We start from the raw sequence: 14,780 nt of genomic DNA, 5'->3' as shown, positions 1-14,780 counted from the left end.
TCCCTCTCTCTCTCTCTCTCTCTCTCTCTCTCTCTCTCTCTCTCTCTCTCTCTCTATCCTTCCCTCTCTCTCTCTTCTCTCTCTCCCTCCCTCTCTCTTCTCTCTCTCCCTCTCTCTCTCTTCTCTCCCTCTCTCTTAATCTTTCTCCTCCTCCTTCTCCTCCTCCTCCTTCTTCTTTCTCTCTCTCCCTCTTCTCTCTCTCTTTTCCTCTCTTGTCTCTCTCTGTCACTCTCTGTGTATGTGTATGTGTTTCTCTGTCTCGTCTCTGTCTCTGTCTCTGTCTGCCTCTGTCTCTTTCTCTCTGTCTCTGTCTCTATCTCTCTATCTCTTTATCTCTCTATCTCTCTAACTATCTATCTTTCTCTCTCTTCATTACTCTTCCCCACAACTTCAGAATGGAGACTGGAGTGACAATAGCTACAGATTCTTAAGCGGAATAGAACAGGGTCAACACAATCTAGGCAACTCACTTGCCTTATACCCAAGGCCAAGGTCAAAGCTACTAAGGGTAGCACCAGTGGTAGTGATAGAAGGCTCCAGATAAAGGCTGACAAGAGCAAAATAACACAGGGTAGTCACAATAGAACCCCCAAACAGCTGTCTTCAAGGAGAAAAGTACTTCAGAAAGAATTTTGTCATTGGCAGGGACCTTAAATATCATTTAGTCCAACCTTTGTTTTTATAGACAAGAAAATGCCTTCTTTTCACTATAAATTGCCACTTGACATTTTAGACTCATAGCTTTTATAGATAAAAAGAGTCTTAGAGATCATCTAGTCCCACTCTTTCACTTTTATAAATGAAGATACTGAGGCCCAGAAAGTTTAAGTCACTTGCCCAGGTAGTAAATAGCAGAGCTAAGCCTTGAACCCAGATGCTCCAACTCAAGGGTCAGAGCTCTTCCCACCACATTATTTTACCTTCTTCATCCCAGTGGGTTTGACATGGAGCTCCTCTTAATAACAGAAAGTACTCCACGGTGGACAGAGGTATTTACTATTGAAACCAAGAGTCTGAGACCACTTTGTTTGGCTAGGATGCTGCAGAATATTGGCCCCTCAGCCTGAGGAGTTGGTTCCTTATCTGTTCCCCATTCCACCCATGTCCCACCACACGCTGGATGGTCAGAAGCATGATTATTTTGGGAGGCAGTCCTCCTTCTCCCACCATGACCCAAGAACCCAGAAAGCTTTTTTAACCTTCTCGTGATTATCACTCACCTTTCATCATGTTTTCTAGCATTGGTAAGTTATGTAGTCAATGAGGAAAAAAATGGCTTTAATGTAGATTATGAGGAAGGGGAATAATGGCAAATGAAGCTGGAAACATAGGGAGCCAAATTGTGTAGGAGGTTAAAAGACAGGAGATTACAATTAATGCTAGAGATGATAGGGAGTCACTCAAGGTTTTTGAGCAGGAGAGTGAAATCCTCTACATTCCAGGCATGAGGGACAGTCAGCACAAAGACACAAGGTAAGATGTGTCATGTATGAGGAACAGCAAGTAGACCGAGGCATGTGTACATTGAAAATTCTTTCAGATGCCTGAAAAAGGCCAGTGTAGCTAGATCATAAGGGATGTAGAAGCAATTAAAGTGTAAGTAAACTGAAAAGGAAGAAAGGGCCAGGCTGTGAAGAGCTTTAAATGCTAAACAGAGGATTTCATACACGATGAAGATCATTGCACATGGGTCGGCTTACTCCCTTGTCCTCCTCTGCCTGGGTCATTCCAAATGAACATTTGATTGGAAAAATAGAACCTACAATCACAAACAACACGGAGATGTTGAAAGCAGAACCTTGTTCTCATCAGGAAATGAAAAATTTTGAAACCTAGCCTCAGAGATGAATTTGCACACTTTGAGCTAACTCATCTCTTCCTTGGAGAACTTCTTGTGTTTGTAGTATAAGACCTAGAAATGGAAGAGCAAAGGGGGAAAATGGCAGGTGGGAGGCTATACTGGGGGCAAGGCTCACGTTTCAAGCCATTTTATGTAGCGTGGATTTGAAATGACATTAGGACTTCATTCTATTCCGCCCCAAAGGCAAGTTGGCTATCTGTATATATATATATATATATATATATATATATATATATATATATATATATATATATATATATATATATATCTGTTGTCTATATGTATACATCATCATCATCTTACCCTACCTATCTACTTACTATTTTTCTGTCTCTTTCTGTCTATCTGTCTGTCTGTCTCTCTCTCTCTCTGTATCTCCCCCTCTGTCTCTATCTGTGTGTGTCTCTCTTATTTTAATTCTCGGTGTGTGTCTCTCTTATTTTAATTCTTGGTGACTGGGGTTATATCCAGCTTCCCTAGTAACACACCAAACAGTATTAGACTATAGAAACCCAACTGGTTCATTTGATAACCCCATAAAGCCAGTTGTCAGCATATTTCTTCTTGTCATGTTATTTTCAGTCACGTCTGACTTTTCATGACCCCATTTGGGTTTTTCTTAGCAAAGATACTAGAGTGGTTTGCCATTTCCTTCTCTAGCTCATTTTACAAATGAGGAAACTGAGGCAAACAATTAAGCAACTTGCCCAGAGTCATACAGCTAGTAAGTATTTGGAGTCAAATTTGAACTCAGGTCCTTTTAATTCCAGAGCTGGTGTTCTACTCATTGCACCACCTAACTACCCTGTCAGGATGCTGGGCAGACCTGTATGAGCTGGGGCTTGGAAGAGCTTCCTTCCATTTAGCAGTAATTTATGCAACAATAGCTATGGATGAGACTCTCTGCTAAATGCTGGGGATACAAAGATAAGTGCAATGCAAGCTTTGTCCTCCAGAAGTCTATAATCTGATGAGTAGGGGAACAAGGACAAGACTGTAGCTATGATAGTAGGGAGGGAGGGAGAGGGAGAGGAGAGGAAGAGAGAGAAAAGAGGGAGAGGGAGAGAGAAAGGAGAGAGAGAGAGACAGAGACAGAGAGAGAGACAGAGACAGAGACAGACAGAGAGAGAGAGAGTCAGAGAGACAGACAGAGACAGAGACAGAGAGAGAGAGACAGAGAGAAGTAGGAAGAGTGCTGTGGGAATATTTTAGGGGGGAGTTCAGTAAGTATTTGACCTGAATGGAAGAAGAGATTACTTTCTCTTGGTTGTAAAGAGGAATTTATTGAGAAAGCTTTATGAAGGAGGTGACATCCTTTTATGAATAGAGACCAAGACCTTTTCCCATTTAGATAAAAACAGGATAGTTCCCAATAAAGCTTAGTAATATAGGATTTTAGAGTTTGAAGGACTTTTCAAATTATCTAATCCAACGTCCTCATTTTACAGATGAGGAAATCAAGACTCACAGAAATGACATGATTTGCCCAAAGTCACAGTGGGAATAAAAAGCAGAGCCAGGATGAAAACCTAGATCTTCTGACTGCGTTCTGAAGCTTTTCCCTTCATTAACTATTATTTCCTGGAAGTCAGTACCAAAAAGAACATAAAACTGAATCTCGTTGGCTAATTATCCAGACTAATATTCCACCAAAAAATTATGCTCCTATAGCATAGCCTAAAAGCTCTTCTCCCCCAAAGGCACAACACGTCATGGTTGGTCTATAAGGGAAGTGCTAGTTTGATTCTCCAAAAACCATATTATAAAGGGCACCTACTACATTGGCTGTATCTTTTTTTGTCTTTTAACTCTTTAGGTGAGACATGTGCAGTACCAAATGATGATACATTGGCAGGAAAACCAGATGAGAAAGCCAATGAGCACCATTCTCCACAAGCTGGTAACATTCTGTGCTCTATTCTGACCTATTCTGAAATTCAAGGTCATGGATGATGCTAATGCTCCCTTTCACTCTTTTGGCAGAATGCATCATCACATCTATTGGAAGTCCAACACAGGTGATAAAAGTCAAGGACACATTTGGAACTTGGATGAAAGAATCAGTGAATAAAAGTGATGAACGGATTTGGGTGACTGAACATTTCTCAGGTATCAATGCTTGCCAGATGGAGAAACATCTGTCTTCCAACCATATTGTTAAAAACACGTTTTATCTGTTTAAAACCCTTCCTGAGTTTTACTTAACAGTTATTTAATAAAAAAGAGGAGTTGATTTTTAAAAGCATAACCAGGGGGCTGCTAGGTGTTTCTGTGGATAGAGAACCAGAGGTGGAAATAAATAGGAGGACCTGGGATGAAATCTGGCCTCAGACACTTCCTACCTTTATGACCCTGGACAAGTCACTTAACTCCCATCGTCTAGCCCTTACCACTCTTCTTTCTAGTAGCTAATACTTAGAATCTTAGACAAAAAGTAAGGGATAAAAAATTAAAGGAATTGAAAAGAATGTCAGGTTTTTACTTGCAATCCTACCTCAAAAGGTTGTTGTGAAAAATAAACTATGTTAACTTAAAGTGTAAATATGAATTTTTATTCTTTTTCTCCATGGAAAGTCTCGATAAGAATCCCACAGCTGGAGAAAGTAGAGATTAGCAACAATCCGGAATGGTAAAGGAGACTTTACTCCAGTGAGATGACAGATGCAATTCAATCAGTCAATCGACAAGCATTTATTAAGCACCTATACTGTGTCCTAGCACACTGTACTATTAAATTGTAAGTTCTTTGATGGCAGGGATTGTTTTTTGCCTCTACCACTCTTCTGCCTTGGAAGCAATATCCAATATTAATTCTAAGATACATAGCAAGGATTTCATACATATAGAAAGTGTATGTATTTATATAGAGAGAAAATTATATATATAGAAAATATATGTATTTACATATTTTTCCTTTTTTTAAACCCTCACTTTCCATCTTAGAATCAATACTGTGTATTGTTTGGTTCTTAAGCAGAAGCGTGGGTAGGGCTAGGCACTGAGAAGCTAACTGACTTGTCCAGGGCCAAAGTATCTGAGGCTAGATTTTAATCCACGACCTCCCATCTCTAGGCTTGGCTCTAAATTCACTGAGCCAACCAGCTGCTCCCTTGTCCTTCATTTGCAAAGAAGATCAATGGCTTCACTAGGTGATGTCTTGACTTGTACATGAAGTGGATTTAAGATACACTTAGGAGACTGAATGAAACAAGGGTAGTTGAATGAATGCACAAAAGTCCTATTGATTCTTCCTTTGTAAGAACTTTTGAACCTGTACCTTCCTTTTCATTTCCACTGTCAACATTCCAGTTTCAGCCCACAGACCTAGAACTTAAAGGGACTTTGGTACAACCAAACCTTTCATTTTTACCCATGAGGAACTGAATCTCTAAGATGAGAAGAGATTTGCCTGTCATCACATGCACTGTAAATGGCAGAGCCAAGATTTGGTCTAAGGTCCTTTGATTCCAAATCCAGTATTCTTTCCTTGGCACCATTTTACTATGTCTCCATGTCTCATGCAAGAATTCCCTAACTAATCTTCCAGGTTTTGTTTTTTTTTGCTTCTTTTCATTTCAGTTCATACCATGAGCCACTGCCAGAGTAATCATAAAATGCTCCTTCATTATATCACTTTGGTGGGTGCCCAAAAACCTTTAATGACTTTGTTCCAGAGAGATAAAGTAAAAATTCTTTAGCCTCTGGCTTCATGTGCTTCCATAATCTGACCCCAAATCTTTCTAACCTGATTCATGACTTCTTCTTTACCAATACTCCCTGCTTCAGGCAGCCTTGTCTATGAATTGTTCCCTAAACAAACTTAGCACTGTGATCCTTCCTTGCCTTTGCTCATGCCCTTTAACCAGACTCAAATGCTCTTCCCCTCCTCCTCTCTGGGTCATTTCTAGCCTTCTATAAAGAGTTCCCTTATCATTTTAACCCCCAATTGTTGCCCTCTGAAACAACCCACCCCCACCATCCAAAGGAAGCCTGCCACCTTTATCGAGCCCTTATCACACATTTGGATGGTTATCTTTTCCATGTGCATTTGCCTTCTCTCCCCAATTAGAGAATAAGTCCCTTGTGGTCAGGGACTTTGTCTTCCTCCTAGTAGAGTACTTAGCCTAGCACAGTGCTTTGTACAAAACAGGTGTTTAGTAGTACTTGATTGACTGATTAACCCATTTGGACCAGTGCTTCCCAGTCCCAGATGCATCTTCAATGAGGACGATCTGCAGTAAAATCAGCTGATCAAATTTTATAGTCCTGGATGTTTCTGTATGTGTGTATCCATATAGACACAAGCAGGGTTCCAGTTTCTGAGTGGTTTTATCATTGGCCAAATTGGAAGGGATGGAGGATTCTTGGAAGAGGATAAATGGGTGGGATCAGATGAGGAAGGAAGTTCTTGGGTCCTTTTGTCAATCAGGTAAACTTTCAAGAATACCAATGGGGTTTTTTAAAAAGTTACCCAATGTGCTGATTTAAAATAAGTTATAGTTACACTATCATCCATCATTTGTGGAAAGGTAACTTAGTGCAGTATTTTTGGAAAGAAATTAAAGTTACAAAAATAAGCATACTCCTCATCCAAGAGTGGAATTATGGAGAATGTATCCTGAAAGAAAAAAAGAGCTACTTTTTCAAAGATTTTCATGGTTAAATTGTAGCACATTCATGTAATAGAATTCAATGATGCTATTAAGAAAGACAAGAATGAGAAATGTAAACAAATCTGGAAAGACTTTTATGAATAATACAGAAATGAAAAAAGAAAAGAATGCACATTGTGGACATTTTTTTGGTGGTTGTGAGGTGCAGAGGATTTCTGGGGAGAAAAATTTCCTACTATTGATGCAGGTCAGTAACTCTTCAACTTGTGGTCTTAGAGAATCATGTTGTATAGCAAATGTCAGGGATGGGGCTCAAACTCATATTTTTCTGACTGTGAGGAGAACCATCTCTGCAATAGACTAATTAAGATGAAAAATGAGTAAGAGTGAATAGACAAGGAATCCCCGTTGGATCACATGAAATAAAATACTTTATCAACTTTAAAACCTCACTAATACTAGCAAGCTAATGAAAACTTGGAAAAAGTGACCAAAAAGTTTCTATGATCTTTCATATACTGAAATCTATTCATTTAAATATAAAGTTATGAAATAAGTTTACTTGTTTGAAGTTTCATAATAAGTTTTTAATAAAATAATTTTTAAAAACATGAAAAACAAATCTCACAAATTCAGAGGGAGAAGGGACCTCATGGACCAATGATTGGTCAATTTATTCGAGATTCTAAATCTTCTGATCATAGATTGTTTTCAGGTTGTGTTCAATTCTTTATGACCTCAATTGGGGTTTTCTTGGTAAAGATACTGGGGTGGTTTGTCATTTCCTTTTCCAGCCCATTTTACAATTGAAGAAACTGAGGCAAATAGGGTTATATGACTTGCCATGACTCACCTAGCTAGTATCTTGAGGTCACATTTGGACTCAGGTGTTCCTGACTCTAGGTCCAACTTCCACTGTACCATCCAGCCATCCAGATGAGAGTTTAGAAGTTCTCTGGTACAATCCCCTCATTTAACAGAAACAGGAAACTGAGGTACATAGTAATTTAGAGAAGTAGTCAATGAGAGAACTGAGATTTGAACCCAGGGCTCTTTCTGCTCTGTCACTCTGACTCTGCCCAGAAGAGACAACCAAAGTTTTCTATATCTAATTACATGCAATGGTTTGCCTCAGTTTCCTCACCTGTAAAATGGGCATAATAGTAGTTCTTACCACCCAGGATTGTTGTAAGAACCAAATAAGATTATAATCATAAAGCCCTTCACACCATGCCTGGAATCTAGTAAGCACTTTATAAATAATAGCTATTATCCACCCCTTGGTTTTCTTTATTCATCAAAATCTTCCCATGGAACCTCTCCTGTGGTCCTTGCAGGTGATGTGATTCAATGCTTTCCCTTCCCTTCCTGTGCATCCCCTCTTCACAGGTCTCATCGTGAAAGAATTTAAGGATCAAGTCTCCCTCCTGAACAACACTTACAAGCCCATCCACCTCAGGTATTTTTTCCACGGCTGTGGGCATGCTGTCTATAACAACTACCTCTACTATCACAAAGGAGGCTCCAATATCATCGTGAGGTAAGTGCAATTTAATCAGCAAAAATGATGGACTTGGAGAGCTGTGAGGGCCCTGGCAGATCCGACACCCAGCCTGGTGGTCCCAACCTTTTTTGTTGTTATTGTTAGTCCGTGATCCCCTTTCAAAAGTGCTATAAATCCCTAGTGTAACCTCATGGACTACTCATAAAATTCTTTATGATTATTTATTTCTTGAGGCAACATTAAAGAATTTTTAGCGCCAACCCCTTGAAACATTATCTAGAACTTCCAAAAGGTTTTTGTTGTTGTTATTCCATCTCGTCTGATTCTTGGTGGAGCCCATGTGGAGTTTTCTTGGCAAAGAGACTGGAGCGGTTTGCCATTTCCTTCTCTGGCTCATTTTACAGTTGAGGAAATGGAGGCAAATAGGATTAAGTGACTTGCCCAGGGTTACCCAACTAGTAAGTGTCTGAGGCTAGATTTGAACTTAGGTCCTTCTGACAAGAGAGAAAGAGAGAAAGAGAGGGAGAGAGAGAGAGACAGAGACAGAGACAGAGACAGAGACAGAGACAGAGACAGAGACAGAGACAGAGACAGAGACAGAGACAGAGACTCCACTCTATCCACAGAGATAAAGAAATGAAAATAGACATTTTTGTAGTTATAAAAAAAATTTGCAAAATATTTTATCTAAACTATCCCACTTGAATGTCACAGCAACCATGAGAGATAGATAGCATGGGCATTATTATCTCTATTTTCAGGGTGAGGAAACTAAGACTCAGATAAGTTAAATGACCTGCCATTGTCACACAGAGAGTTAGTGGCAGAGTCAGTCCGAGGTCTTCTTGACTTCAAATTCAGCACTTTAATTCTTCATAAAAAAGGTGAATCCTTCATGTTCTCCTGGAATGGAGATAGCTGATAAGAAATGGCAGCCTGGCACATAGTAATCACTTCACAAATGGGGGAGATTTCCTCCCACACATACGCACCACTTTTGGGGACGACCTCTTGGGAATCGAGTCATAGAAATATAGAGATGGATGGAAGGGGCGTCCAAGAGCGCTTCGAATGATTTCTCTGTGTTATAGAAAAGGAATCTGAGTTCCAGAAAAAAGGGAGAAAGAGGAGACAGTCAGAACACCAGGAATGGGGCGGCTCTTCCTGCTGCCGCTCCCCAGATCTTTACCCAGCAGCCTTTTCTGTCTCCTTTTGGTTCTGTGATGTTATTCCAACAAGGCTGCTGTGTATGGGACGGGAGGAGAGCACTGGGGATGGAGGAGAGTTCCAGGTAGAGACAAGGCCCTTCAAGAAATCACAGGCTCTTGTGTGTCTTGTTTTGTTTTAAGTAAACTCTACTATGAAATGCAATTAACCCAATTTATTAAATGCCTGTTGTGTGCAGGTCCCTTTGCTAGGAGATGGAAGGATAGCAATGAAGTGTAAGACATACAGAGTTCCTCTTCTCAAGGAGATTCCAGCCCTGTTGGGGTGGGGGGGTGGGGAGACACACCAGGAGAAAATCAACTTACTCAGCTTTGTGGTGTTAGTTAAGGGTCCGATGATCAGCACAGGCAGGACCATCCACTGGTCCTGACTTAGAAGGGGTTTTGTAGGTCCCTAAACTCAACCCATTCATTTTATTTGAGGTCCCGACAGATTAAGTGACTTGCCCAAAGTCTTCCCGACCCCAAGTCCAGCCCTCTCTCTCTCCATTATACCTCCATTGTATGCAAGTCTTCAGAGGTAAGGAAATAAAAAGTCATCTTAGACCAGGTCCAAGAAAGCTTCACCAAGCCAACGCTTTCATCTACTGCCTCTCACATCTGCTTTTCAAAGATTCATTCTCAGCTTCAAAATAGCCGGTTTCCAAATACAAGGAAAGGCAGGATGGCGTATGGGAATAAGCCTTGGAGTCAGAGACTGAGTTTCCTATCCCATATGTCCCTAGCACTTGCTATTATTAGTTTGTTCTTCTGTTGTTTCAGTTGCGTCCAAGTCTTTGAGACCCTATTTGGGGGTTTTCTTGGCAAAGATGCTGGAGTGGTTTGCCATTTCCTTCTCTAGCTCATTTGACAAATGAGGAAATCGAGGCAAACAGGGTTAAATGACTTGCCCAGGGTCATATAGCTAGTGTATGTCTGAGATCAAATTTGAATTCAGGTCCTCCTGAGTCCAGAACCAGAACTACTCACTTCCCTGCTAGTGGTTTGATCATGGGCAAATCATATCATAGATTTAGATCTGGAAGGAATTTCAAAGACCATCTAGGCCAATTCCTTCATTTTCTAGATGAGAAACTGAATTCCAGAGAGATTAAATGACTTTCCCAAGGCTATACAGCTGAAATACAACTGAGGCAGAATTTGAACCCAGGACTTTGGGTCTCCAAGTCCAGAACCAAAATGATTATTCCAGAGTCAAGCTTCCTTGCAAAACTTCTGAGCACAGCCAAGTCAGATTAAAATGCAATTAAGAAATATTTAACAAAATAAAAAATATATAATACAACATGGATAATGTTCATTTGTGGCTTTCTAAGTCACTAGGCAATCAGTAGGGTTCCTTTTGCACACTCTTTATGACTGACACTACTCTACCATCTTGCCATCTTGTTTCTGCATTACAAAGCCTGAGTTTCCTCATCTGTGAAATGGGGCTGATAATATTTATGCTATTTACATCCCAGGGAGAGAGAGGAGTTTTGTAAATCTTAAAGCACCCAGCAATTTCCCCAAATTTATAAAGTGATTTCTGAAGTTTCTTTTGCTGCTCAATACTTCCCTCTGGTGTTTATATTATTATTACAGCCTTTTACTGAATTCCTCCAACTTTCCAGTTCTCCAGTTAAATAAGCTATTGACTATAATTCATCTTTGTCGACAATGTTTAGACAACGTTTAGACAGGTGGGTGGGCCAGCCCCTCCATCCTAAACAGGGGAAGAGAAGAAGCATTCCACTCAGTGCTAAGTACTTTACAAATATCATCTCATTTGATCCTCACCAGGATCCTGAGAGAAGGTACAATATTATCATCTCCATTTTACAGTTGGAGAATCAGAAGAAAAATAGAAGTAAATATCTGGGACTGGATTTGGACCAAGGTCTGCCTGACTCTAAGTCCAGCACTCTATCCGCTAAACCATTTTGCTGCCTCTTTTCTTATTGCTATTCAATCATTTCAGTTGTGTCTGATCCCTCAAGACCCCAATTGGAGGTTTTCTTGGCAGAGATACTAGAATGGTTTGCAATTTCTTTCTCCAGTTCATTTTACAGGGGAAGAAACTGAGGCAAACAGGGTTAGGTGGCCTGTCCAAAGTCACATAGCTAATATCCAAGACAGGAACTGAACTCAGGAAGATGAATCTTCCTGTCTTTTTTTTTTTTTTTTTTAAATTAAAACCCTTACCTTCTGTCTTGGAGTCAATACTGTGTATTCGCTCCAAGGCAGAAGAGTGGTAAGGGCTAGGCAATGGGGGTCAAATGACTTACCCAGGGTCACACAGCTGGGAAGTGTCTGAGGCCAGATTTGAACCTAGGACCTCCCGTCTCCAGGTCTGGCTCTCAATCCACTGAGCTAGCCAGCTGCCCCCGAATGTTCCTGTCTTCAGGTACTCTATCCACTTGGACACGGCTCTTACTATATTAAATCATACTGATTTATCAAAGAGATAATGTGGAGTTGGTCTATAGAAAATTACTCTTGAAATCTTGAAGACCTGGGTGACCTTAGGCAAATCACCCCACCTCTCAAGTCCCCCTAGATCAGTGGTTCTCAAACTTTTTTGGCCTACCGCCCCCTTTCCAGAAAAAAATATTACTTAGCTCCCTGGAAATTAATTTTTTTAAACTTTTAATAGCAATTAATAGGAAAGATAAATGCACCTGTGGCCATCACTGCCTCCCCTGGATCGCTGCAGCACCCACCAGGGGGCGGTGGTGCCCACTTTGGGTATCACTGCCCTAGAAAATAAATGGCAGAATGATTTCTGATCTGTGTTAGAAGATGGAGTCCCCTTCACTAAAGAAATCAGAAGTCTGAATTTTTTTTAAAAAGATTTATTAGGATAGTCATGGAAAAATCATTGGTTTGAGAGCCTAGACCTGTTCCTACTACCTACTTGATGTTAAGATTGTTTCTTAACATTCACATTAAATTTTTATAAATATGTCACAATAATAAGAGCCCTTTGAGCTTACAAAGCATTTTACATCTGTCTCATTTGGTTCTCACACCAGCCCTCTGAAGAAAGCAGTATTATTATCCCCATTATACAGATGAGAAACCTGGGACTGGTGGATGATATATATGACTCGTCTAAGGTTATATTGCTGGTATCTGAGGTCAATTTTGAACTCAGATCTTCCTTTTTGAAGTCTACCAACGAAGCCAGCTGGCTGTACTTGTTTGGCTTGCCTTGTTCTATTTCTTCCCAGTGAGCCTCAGGCATTAAGAGATGTGGCTGTGTCTGATGTAGCCTCCAGGTTGCCAATGATTTCCTGCCATAGTTGCCCTTTATCTTCCCCAGCTGTTTCCCATGGAATAATGTAAATGATCTCTGAACAGGAACAGAAGGAACAGGACTATCTTAAAACAAGAAACATTTGCCATCAAGATCCAGGAACACAATTTTTTTTAAGTTCTTTCTAGTGACAAGTGGTTAAAATTAGCACAATGATTTGGGGTTGGATCACTAGAGAAATGCCCCAAGACTCTCCCATTGGATCCTTACCAAAACCCTGGGAGGCTGCTGGCATTATATAAGACTTTAAGGTTCACAAAACACTTCTCAAATAACATCCTATTGGATCCTCACAACAACCCTAGAGGTAAGTGGCCATGTCACAAAGCCCGTGTGGCCTCTTTTGATGACATGACCAGTAAAGAAGACTGTTGTCCACATGGAAAATTAAAAAGAAAATCAAAGAAATACAGAGACAGTTCCCTGGCCAAACAGTGCCTTGCCCTCCAGGAGCTGACATTCAATTATTGAGCAAATGAATGAGATTTGTGTTGGACTCTTGATCAAGACTGTGTTTCAGAAGTATGCTTCAGAATATCACAGTGTCAGTCGATCTCTCTTGGAGCTCTTTCAGGAGGATTAAAAATATCATACACTTGAGTTCTCCCTCCCTGCATGAAAATACTGACATCTCTTTTTAAAAAATAAAACAATTTTTTTTAATTTTCAGATTTGAATTTGCAACAGAAACATCTGAAACACTGAAGATTGAAAACGCCTTGCACTTCGGTCGAAATTATCTCTTCGTGAACTCAAAGACGTACTTCAATTTAGCAGCTGATGAAAAGGGCCTTTGGATTATCTATGCTTCTAGTCTGGATGGGTCCAGCATCTTCGTGGCCCAGCTGGAGGAAAGTACCTTCTCGGTCATCCAGCATATCAACACCACGTACCCCAAATCCAAAGCAGGCAATGCCTTTGTTGCCTGTGGCATCCTCTATGTCACGGACACCAAAGACATGAAGATAACCTTTGCTTTTGATTTGTTAAAGGGGAAACAGATCAATGTGAGTTTTGACCTAAGAACTTCACAGTCTGTTCTTGCCATGTTAGCTTACAATTTGAGAGATCAGCATCTCTATACGTGGGAAGATGGCTATTTAATGCTATATCCCGTTCAGTTTTTGTCAGCCACAGGAAGGAAATGATGGTTCTTTTCAGGATGGTCCAGGATCTCTTTGCTCTTTGGTAAATTTTAATCTTGACATGGAATATGTCCACCCCAACCTAAAGTGTATTATTTAGGATAGCTGGGTGAATAGAAAATAATCCAGTGATATATACATGCATGTATATATAATCCAGTGATATGTGTATATCAATACATAATAAGAATTCAATAATTACTTGTCTATTGATTTCCCAAATAAATATAGTTAATATAGCTGTATATTTATATAGACCTATATGTTTATATTTATGTCCACATATAAATATACAGATCCATATAAATTAAATGCGATGCTTTGTTGATTGGGAAATTGATAAGTATTTATTAAATACTTCGTATGGACCAAGAACTATAAATTATAGAGAGACAAGAACAAAAGCAAAATAGTGCCTATCCTCAAGGAGCTTACTTTCTCTCTAGCAAATGAATTAATCCCCTTGAAAATTTGATCCCTTGGTAGAAGAACATTGGACCAAGTCAAAAGACCAAGATCATGGTCCCAGATCTGACTCTTAAGCATCTCTGTGATCTTGGGCAGATTACTTCACATTCTGATACTGTTTTCTCATCTTATTCAGTGAGGCAGTTGGAGGAGGTGGTCTCTCTAGAGGGGCTCTTCCTGCTCAGATAGTCTGTGATTCTCAGCTGCCTGGATGAGGGTGGTATTGGGAACAAGGATTGCTCTCAACTTTTCCATGAATTTGGCAAAATTACACATGAATTCATTGAAATTATATTTAAAATTTCACATGAATTAATGAAACTGGTTCCTTGAGTAATGGATTCTCTGTTTTGGAAAGTCATCTTAACTCTTTCAGGCTGCTAAAGTCTATCTTGGACCTCTTTTCATATTCTATGTGGAATTTACACAGGTAGAGAAGAAGCCAAATTAGTTGCCCATTTCTATTTTGCTTAATTTACTCACCTCCATGAATAGCAGAAACCCAAAAGGAAAATTCAGCAGACAGATGTTTCTAATTTTCTATAGATTTAGGGATCCTATAGATTTGTAGCAGCAAAGCCTTGGGGCATTCTAGTTCTGGGGCCATATCTATCTATCTATCTATCTATCTATCTATCTATCTATCTATCTATATATCTATATAT

The 14,780-nt window shown here is 39.9% G+C and overlaps 1 protein-coding gene across 1 annotated transcript in view; it reads left to right on the top strand.

Moving 5' to 3' along the window:
• Positions 1-13,714, top strand: part of GLDN (gliomedin) — a 72,185-nt gene extending 58,471 nt beyond the window's left edge. The window contains exons 5-8 of the mRNA XM_044660048.1: positions 3,678-3,761; positions 3,845-3,970; positions 7,864-8,014; positions 13,173-13,714. Coding sequence (XP_044515983.1) covers positions 3,678-3,761; positions 3,845-3,970; positions 7,864-8,014; positions 13,173-13,650 — 839 coding nt within the window. The 3' untranslated portion in view covers positions 13,651-13,714. The remainder of the gene's footprint in view (positions 1-3,677; positions 3,762-3,844; positions 3,971-7,863; positions 8,015-13,172) is intronic.
• The last annotated feature ends 1,066 nt before the right edge of the window (positions 13,715-14,780 follow it).

This window comes from Gracilinanus agilis, chromosome 2 (genome assembly GCF_016433145.1).
Source record: "Gracilinanus agilis isolate LMUSP501 chromosome 2, AgileGrace, whole genome shotgun sequence".
Lineage (NCBI taxonomy): Eukaryota > Metazoa > Chordata > Mammalia > Didelphimorphia > Didelphidae > Gracilinanus > Gracilinanus agilis.
This window is presented reverse-complemented; position numbering and strand designations above follow the sequence as displayed.